Below are 10,037 nucleotides of genomic sequence, written 5' to 3'. Positions count from 1 at the left end.
ATGGACCAATGGCAGTAAAACGGTGTTTAGCGGTTTTCCTAAAAGTTTGCCCTGGCGAGCTGTTACAAACCACAAAAACAAACTCAAAAACACCTTTTTTAAAAGATTTTGTTCTAAATTACGTCATCAGTTGGACATTATTGACATCAAACACCATTGATTCTTGCATGTCTTGTGACCAAATGTCACTGACGTCAAACCTGACATGACATGTCCAATTGCGCCATATTTGATTCGAAAGCTACAGAGGAGGGACAATTTTTCAGTGAATTACAACTTGAATCAATTGAAATAGGACCCTATTTTAAGACCACTATACGTTGTAAGCGCAGTGCAATGCAATACATCATTCGTGCAAAGTCAGTTAGCATCACCATGAAGTTTTTGTATTTTTGTGCAAGCATGCGCCAAGTTTTAAGACTTGTTTAAAGTTGATGCATTCACTTGTTCGCAAAGGTTCATGCATAGCGCTGCGCCTTAACACAGACACAAAAATAGTCGTGTGGACTACTTTTATAGTACTTATATAGTGCTTTTTTTGGAGCTTGACAATCCCTGGTCACTGCAGGTGAAATGTGAGAAGATAATTTTATCGCTGCACAGGTTAAGGTCCACAAACATCTTCATTAGGAACCTGCAGTCTCCCCTGGTGTCTTTCTGTAGACTGTAGTTGGTAGATTAGCAATAAATGCAACAGTTCAATCAATATTTGTGAAGTTGATAGTAACTACTTTAAAGTGCGTCCATATGATACCCTGATACAACAAAATGTACTCATACTGAAAATTATCACCTCGATTATCATGGAAGAAACTGTCAATGCACTTTTTAAAGGAAGAAAAATATATATAGACTTCAGATTGTTGGATAAGTCTTGTTAAGACACACATGCACACAAATAAATACATAATGATTATAATCCACTGTCAGTCCTGAATTGAATAAATTCATTCCATCCACATGTTTATTGCAATTTCTAACTGTACCACGTGATGTCACTGTAAACTTTAGTTGAATATGGAAAAGCATCTCTTTGTTAGTTTGTCTGTGTCTTGATTTTTATTTATTTAAGGTTGATTCATTCCTCTCTCTGTTTATCTATCAGGATTTATTTTAGGTTTTTATCCATTTTATCAGCTTTTATGTATCATAGCAGGATTGTGGATATATCTATATTAAGAACAACTCAATATCTCTATTTAAATAGCATAGATGTGTTTTGATATAAACCTGAACCATTGAAGATTGTAAAAAAACAAAAAAACAAACACACACACACACACACACACACACACACACACACACACACACACACATATATATATATATATATATATATATATATATAAACAAACTACATGCACCAATAAGAAGTCATAGATACAGCTATTCACAGTGATGGAAAGGATATATTTAATAGTTTGAACTCACAGACTGAGCAAACTCCTTTCATCTGGAGAGTTCTCAGTTGAATTGTGATGACTCAGAGGTGTTGATGTGCCTCTCTTGAGTCTTTTGAATTACAGCCACTAGGAGTAACACATAGATATTCCCGTCACTCCATAGACTGTTTGCAATGCATCTCACACTGTAAAAACAACTCCATTTTTACATCTTCCATAGTAACCTACACATTTCTAGGGTGTTGTGGGTGGTTGCCAGGGCGTTGTTATACAGATACTAAGCTGTTCTGAGCAAGTACTGGGTGGCTTCTTGCTATTTAAAGCCAAAAGAGCCCACCTCCAAGTCTATATGATATTCTGGAAAATCTAGTTTTAACTAGCTTTAAAGTCTAATGAATTTTTATATGATTTACTCATTTAGAATTGTGAAACCTGTGCACTTAAATTGCAAGAAATGTAGACTTAAAATAAATAGATGAGACTATGAATGCAAGTCTTTGATTAAGGATATGTGTGGACGGCTTCCACAGCGGGTCAGGAGAATCCGCAACACCCACAATGACCATTAAGCTGCCTTGGAAAATGCAGCAGGTTGCTATTCACATCACCATGGTAACCTCATGTCCGGAATGTTTATTCAGTTCTCTCAGGATCTAGGTGTTAGGAGAAAATCACCTTACATACTAAAAATAAACAACGGAATTGAGTTTATGCATCAGTGGCGAGGAAAAAAACAACTGATTTGAAAGCGGATTGTTGAACATCATGATAATATGAGTTGTCCTTTTGTGAGGGAATGAATCTAAATGAAGTTTAAAACAATAGATTAATTGGGCATTTACAGTTATACAAAATAACATTGTAAAATACCATAAATTCTCTGTATAATATACACAATGCTATATTTCATTATTTGCTGATTCTTATGCAAATGTGCATATAGACTAGCATATAAGAATAAGCCTTTAATCTAAATAAGATAATATTCTGATATGTATTTGTATACTGACACATACAGTTAGGTTCAAAAGTCTACATTCAAATCTAATATTCATAATAAAATGTAATCCTGGAATTGATTTGGGATTTAGGATGTTGAAAAGCAAATACACTTTATGAACATTCTTCTTCTTTGGAACATTCTCAAATCATGCTGGTGTAAAATGGATCATGAGGTTTTGTGCAAACTTCAGACGGAGCTCACTGTGAATTCGGTGTCAGTAGGTCGAAATTTCTAACTGGAATTCAAATCACTGCCCCCAGTGGCTGACGCGGGAAGTGTTGTTGAACTTGTGGGCACGTGTTAGCTCCAAACCTATCTCATGAAATGTCGTACATAATATACAAGGTGGCTATTTCGTGTGATGTTACATGCTTGTGTTTGCATAAACTCGTACGACTTCATCACATGTAAATTCCCAGATGTCTAATGCGGAAGTTAGCGTGAGTTTCACGCACGAGGCCTTAAGGACATGCTTATTAATATTATGCCCTTACCCAAACCCCTTATCTAAACGTAACCAATCAGTAGAGTGTGTAAACGTTATAGGAAGCTGTTTTGTGTGACAGAAGCAAGTAATTGTCACATATTAGATGGAAACGATGTTCAGCGACGTCACTGGCTGTAGTGAAAGTCGTAGGAATTCAAACGAGTGCAGTCGCACAATATCATATGAATTATCCATACGAATCCTGAGTGTGTTGGTTAGCTCCAGTTTTTGATAGAAATGTATAAAGGGGCCCCAAATGCAAGTTTAAACTTTTGGTTTCAGTGCATCACGCTTTGGAAAAAATAATAATAAAAAAATAATTCTGACTTTATGTCTCACATTTGTGACTTTATTTCTTGTCATTGCAACTTTATAACTCTAAATTCTGAGATATCACAATTTTTTTTTTTTTATAAAACGCTAAACCCCATTCTCTAAACCCATTTGTCGAATCAGTCACTCTTTTGGCAGAACCTTAAACAAGTTAGACACAATTTGCAAATCTCATCCACTATTTTTGCATAAGTCTAAACACATTCCCACTCACTATAACACATCTCGCAATGTGATGCACTTGTGTTGCAAAACAGTAAACATGGGCGGCAACACAACTACAACACAGTTGTCATAGTTCACACACTATGACTCAAAACTGTTCACAAGTTTCTGATAATTTGATCAAACCAATTGTACAAAATACACAAAGCACAAAGACATGATGCTGATTTTGCAGTTGTACAACATTTTTAAGTGTACTTAATTTAGAGTTTTCTTTGTTCTTTGGGCTTTTGCAGTTGACTACTGTATTTTTACAGTATGCAAGTGCTGAATATGCAGATATTCAATACTGAAATTCAATTACTACCAGTACTTACAGTACACAATATATTCACCGTGATATGTTTTGAGGGTTTTGTGATTGTAGTTAGAAGGTTTGGGTTTTGGGTGGAATTGTGAAAAACTGTAAGTCAGAATTGCGAGAAAGAAACGAAAAATGTGAGGGTTAAAGTCGCAATTGCGTGATATAGTCACAATTGTGAGATATAAAGTCACTGTAGCAAGAAATAAAGTTAAAATTGTGAGATAAAAAGTCAAAGTCAGGTGATATGAATGAACTGCATTTATATAGCACTTTTCTGACACTACACTCAAAGCAATTTACACAGTGAACAGGGGACTCTCCTCAACCACCACCAGTGTGCAGCATCCACCTGGATGATGCAACAGCAGCCATAGTGCACCAGTACACTCACCACACACCAGCTATTGGTGGAGAGGAGAGAGTAGAGTTATAAAGCCAATTAATGGATGGGGATTATTAGGAAGCCATGATTGATAAGGGCCAATGGGGGGTTTAACATCTCATCCAAAGGACTGTGCCTTTTTACAGTATAGTGTCCCCATCACTACACTGGGGAATTAGGACCTACACAGGTCCACAGGGTGAGCACCTCCTGCTGGTCTCCCTAATACCTCTTCCAGCAGCAACCTTTGTTTCCCAGGAGGTCTCCCATCCAGGTACTGACCAGGCTCACCTCTGCTTAGCTTCAATGGTCAACCAGTCTTGAGCTACAGGGTGATATGGCTGCTGGTGGATATAGTTGCAATTGCTAGACATAAAGTCGGAACTGTGAGATACAAAGTCGAAATTGTCAGATATAAAGTCAGAATTACGTTTATTATTAATACTATTCTGTGGCTGGATCAAGACACAATGATACAGCCATTAAAGCAAAAGGGAGACAAACTGTACAAAACACTATGAAATTCTGAAATTGTTCATTTTTCAGTTCAACTTCACTTGAATTGTTAAGTTGATATAATTTATAATAGAAAAAAATAAGTGTATTAATTCAGAAAATTGTAAAATAAAAGCATTTTCACTGGTGGTCTCAGATTCTGGACAGTACAGTATGTTGTGGGGGCAGACAGCACAGACTGCATGTGTGATTGGAGATGACATCCATCTTCTAATAGCCATCTCTCAGTTCTTAACCGATCCATATGACAGTGCACATACAGTCATACACCCTCTACTAATGGACTCTGTCACTTCTAAATGAATGCTTGGGCAAATGAGATGGGAAGGGCAGTGTGAGTGACCTTCCCGTCCCCTCCTTTCATGATTCCCTTTGTGGTCTTCAAGTGAAGGTACCTTCAATTGTTTTTTAAAGAAAAATAACACACACAAAAATGTCAATAGGAAGAGCATTTTCTGTTTGAACCATTAAGGATTTACAGTATTCTTTTATGTACTCTATACTGTTGTCTCGAGCAGTTTTCATACATTCTGTTACTAAAATCACTTAATGGTAAACAAGAGCAGTCCACAAGCAGTGAGTACACCCCTACCACACACACACACACACACACACACTTTCAGACAATATGGCCTGGCAGCACAATTATATCCAGATAATTATAGTCAGATTAGGAATTATAACTGTTTTGGCAGATGGCTGGTTAACCCACATTCAGACGTGGCATGAGGTGGTCTGTTCAATCCAACCCACCAGAAATACATAATATAAATAATAAGAAATATCACCCTTACAAAAATGTATAGTAACCATAGTTTCCTTCAGAATACTATAGTTACTACAGAAAGCGTATCGACTGCTTGGCCAGTTAACAGAAGTGTTAGAGACCGTTCATATCAAACGCGTTTTTGCGTCCGTCTGCGCTATTTTTTCAACGGTTTTCGATAAACATGCGCTAGACGGACGTCTTTAACCATTTTTTTTTGCAGTGCCTCGTGCAGAAGAGTCACATTTTTTAGATGCCGCGTCAATGACGCGTTCAATGTGAACGGCCCCTCGGTTATCCTTTGTGTCAAATACAAAATCAACAGCCTTGTCAGTTGATAGCACACGACCAAGGGTTTAGAATTGGCTTGAACGTTGGGGGGGATGCAGCCTGAAGCATTTACATGTTTCCATTGATCATGGTACAAATAATGGGGTGGGGGGGTTGCTTGCTTGTTTTGATTATTGGGTGGGTTACCCCCCACCCACCCGGAATCTACGCCCCTGCATGCGACACAATTCTGAATTGAATTGTTTACATCTTTGCTATTATTAATTTGTATTGTAGCTTACACGTTTATTGACGTGGCACTGCCCACTGAAAAACGTAGTACAATGAATCTGTCAACTGTCTTACTGTCATCAAAAAAGAAACCAAACGATCGAGTCTGAAAGATTCAGGGGCAGTTCACACCAAATGTGTTCTTGCGTCCGTCTGCAAAGTTTTTCAGTTATTTTTCTTTGTAAACATGCGCTTTTTTTTTTTGACCAGCGGTCCAGCAGTTAAAAATGCGTCTCGAGACACCTGCGTTCTATTCTATTTGAGGCGCTGTATACTAGCTTTTGTTTTTTCGTGAATACGCATTCGGTATGAACGGCCCTTTACGCTATTTAAAGGAGACTCCTATTAATTTATTATCTAAGCTATTTTGAAAGTGGTTAGCTCATGGTACATCTGAATTTTGTAGTACACAATGCTCATTTAAATTCCTCAGTAGTACATATAAACCTAAAGTGAAGTGCGACCGACAAATATTTATCATACTGACCAGTCAAAACACTCCATCATGAGTCAATAATCCAGCGCGCGCTCTCTCGCGCGCTGCGGACTAACGGTAAAGCGCGTGTCCCGTTAAAGAGCGACAATCTGCGTCATGTGACGGCGAACGGACGGAAAGATGAAGATGGCGCAGCACCGGCGCTGAAGCGTCTCCCGTGCACACCGTACATAACATTAAAAAATAACGGGAAATTGTATCGACTACGCGCCGAAATCGTCGTAGTTCGTCCTCGTGCTGATTTGTCGGATTTCTGCGTTAAATCACGGACAGACCGAGCCAATGAAATAAATAAATAATCGTCTCCATCCTCAGATGCTGCCGCCGCTGCATCCATACCGGAGGATTCAGACGCACGGATGGAGAGCCAGACCGTCGACTGTTTTAATGAAATATAACGCGGTGAAATAAACACGTCGTACCTTCTGAATTCAGCTTTAATGTGTCAACGTACATGACATTTAACCGAAACTCTTCAGATATCTTGGTGATTTTACCGGGATCATGTGGACACCGACCGAGGACGAGAAGACTGGAGTGGGTGAGTTGAAATATCTTGGTTTTATTTTCCTTTATTGATGTGAATGTATACAATGAGCTGCAGTTATATGACTTACACCTTATTGTATGTTCGTCTGACAAAAAAATCATTTGAAGGACTGAAGAAGGCAAAGGACATCTGATGCTGTCATATGAAACTAAATGGCATTATAATGTCTGTAAAACACGCATATAATTTAAAGTGTTTCATGTTAATGGTGGGTATGCATTTGTAACGTGTTTTACAATATTAAGCAATTCTTTAACCAGACTGTTAGAATTCATGATATAAATCTGTCCGCACGACTGTTGAATACTAACATGTTTTTACAGTAGTACACACACTGCTGATGTTGTGGATACTAGACTTAACCGACAGAGGGCGCCGAGAGCAGTGTGTTTCCAACAGGTGCATGGAGGCAAAAATCTGACATCACTAAATATAAAATCACGACTGTCTTGCACTCATCATCATCATCTTCATCATTTCAGCTGGACTCAACATGGGCATCCAAACCAAATCAGAAATGGTCATGTTTTCAGTGATGGAATGCCTACCAGCTGCAGTCACCATATCTACACAAAAACAATCACGTCAATGGTTAAAAAGCCAGAGCACTCTTCACAGCACCCCCAGTGTGCTTGACAGAAGCAGACAAGATCTGTGTACTTGTAGAAATAGGTCATTAGTACAATGCATCTTCAAAAGAAAGAGAAAAGCTTGTATGAATCACAGCGGTTGCTGCAGAAAATGGGGAATTTGAGTTATATGTCGAATAATGGCCTGATGAGTCACTGTTTTCAGAGGGAACAGCATTAGGGGCGGTGTATGATTGGTCATCTACAATCTAGCTGTCACATCGGTCTTGGATAAAATGCAGAATCATTAGATGCATTATTTTGGCACTTGACTCAGTCCGAATGGTTCACTTCCTGTGCTCGTGACAGCATTCACTGGGATCTTTGCTATATGTATGTAATTTGCTGGCTGTTTAAATTTGGTGTTAATGGTTTGAGTAAATTCTACAGCACTGTCCACAAGCGTTTTTAGTCAGCGCAAACTCTTACAAGAAGTATATGGGTGACTTTTAAATTAGGGGAACTTTTATACTTGTTTAATATATATATATTACACTATTTACACCCCTAATTAAATACTAACATACAGTATCACTGCAGTTTGTTGACTGTGTTTATTTAGAGTCCTACATACACCCTAGAGCAATCCCTAAACCTAACCCTAACCTTACCTTATCAAAATGAACCATGGTTTTACTACAGTAACCATAGTATTACAGTACCATGGTATTTTGTAATAAAATCATAGTAGCCACAAAATTAAACATGGTTACTATATTAACACCATATTACTGTATTAACACCATGGTGAATTGCATTAAAACCATGGCCTCTATCAAAAAACATGGTTACTACAATATTACTATAGTAAAACCATGGTTAATTTTACCCTGATCAAACCACTGTCACTCTGCTATAACAATGATTCTATTTTTAAAGGATACACTACAATAGATTTGGCATTTTAACTTTGCCCCATCTATAATAGAATTAAAAGTGTTGGACAATTCTACTTGACACATTTCCTAAGAATTTAAAAATCATGTATTTTTGTAATTGAGCATCACTGTTCCCAGTACTGCTGTCATTAGCACACCATGCATTTTACAAATCAATTGAGTTAAATAAATAAACAAATACACAACTATATGTATATATCTTCACTTATCCTTTTTTGAACTGAGTGACTATTTGTACCCAGGTGCAAATAACACCTCCCACACAGTGCGCCTATTTGCACCCCAATAGTCTATCGGAAACCGAAATTTATGACAAACTGTATTGTGATAGTTGCAGCAGTGGCATAGGACTTAACGGCGAAGAGATTGTGCCTTTTTGACCCGGCTTGATTCTGCATTTGTCACACTCTTTTTCCCGTTCTGTTTGCTGTCTCCTCTCCTAATATTTTCTTTAACACTACTTTTTTGGCAGAAACCATAGATTTGATGCAATTAAAGGATTAGTTTACCATACAATGCAAGTAAAGTGGTGTCATCAGGCTGCTGGCTGTTTGACGGTCCAAAAGTCACATTTAGGCAGCATAAAAGTAATCCACAGGACTCCAGTTGATATCCACACGACACCAGTCGATCAATGAATGTCTTATGAAGCAAGCCGATAGGTTTGTGTAAAAAATTAAATCGATAATTAAAACTTTATTAACTTTTAAAAAAACGATTCCTGCAAGCAGTCGACCCATCACGGAGCTGTCACGTGACGTAAGCATGATGGCACGTTTACGTGCGCTTTGCTTACAACAGAGGAACGAACGTCACGTGAAAGTTAGGTCATTTCAAACAGCATCCCAGTGCTGGCCGGAAGTAACGATTTAAAGTTGAAAACATTTTAATTATCTATTTATTTTTCACACAAACCTACCGGTTCACTTCAGAAGATATTCATTGATCGACTGGAGTCGTGTGGATTACTTTTATGCTGCCTTAATATGACTTTTGGGCTGTCAAACAGCCAGCAGCCTGATGGCACCTGTTTACTTGCATTGTATGGACAAACAGAGCTGAAATGTGCTTATAAAAATCTTCATTGCTGAAGAAGGAAAGTCATGCACATCTGGCATGTCTTAAAGGTGAGTAAACCATGAGAGAATTTTCATTTTTGGGTGAACTAATCCTAACGATGGTGTTACTACAGTAATATGGTGTTAATATAGTAATTATGTTTAATTTATTGGTTACTATGATTTTACTACAAATTACCATGGTGATACCATGGTTACTGTAGTAAAACCAGTCTGGTTTCATAAAAGTTATGTGACAATGGCAAAATGTTTACAAAATGACGTGCTGTATTACACATTTGGCTTCAGTTTCCCAGTGAAATGTCCAGCGGGGGGCACCGGATTAGAATGAAATTATGTTAAAATCAGACAAGGTTTTTAAGGTGAATATTAGATGGATTCTTTAATGAGTAAAACGTGCCTCC

General features: G+C 37.9%; 1 protein-coding gene across 8 annotated transcripts in view; it reads left to right on the top strand.

The window, feature by feature from the left end:
• The first annotated feature begins 6,612 nt into the window (after positions 1-6,612).
• LOC127438187 (dedicator of cytokinesis protein 3-like) overlaps positions 6,613-10,037 on the top strand; it is a 278,795-nt gene continuing 275,370 nt past the window's right edge. For all 8 annotated transcript variants that reach the window (XR_007896670.1, XR_007896671.1, XM_051693558.1 and 5 more), the window contains exon 1: positions 6,613-7,017. Coding sequence is in view for 6 of the 8 variants with exons in the window: in XM_051693558.1 (XP_051549518.1) it covers positions 6,981-7,017 (37 nt within the window). In the remaining 2 variants the exon portion in view is untranslated. The remainder of the gene's footprint in view (positions 7,018-10,037) is intronic.

Source organism: Myxocyprinus asiaticus, chromosome 49 (assembly GCF_019703515.2).
Source record: "Myxocyprinus asiaticus isolate MX2 ecotype Aquarium Trade chromosome 49, UBuf_Myxa_2, whole genome shotgun sequence".
Lineage (NCBI taxonomy): Eukaryota > Metazoa > Chordata > Actinopteri > Cypriniformes > Catostomidae > Myxocyprinus > Myxocyprinus asiaticus.
Note: the sequence above shows the minus strand (reverse complement) of the source record. Positions and strands in the feature narration are given on the sequence as shown.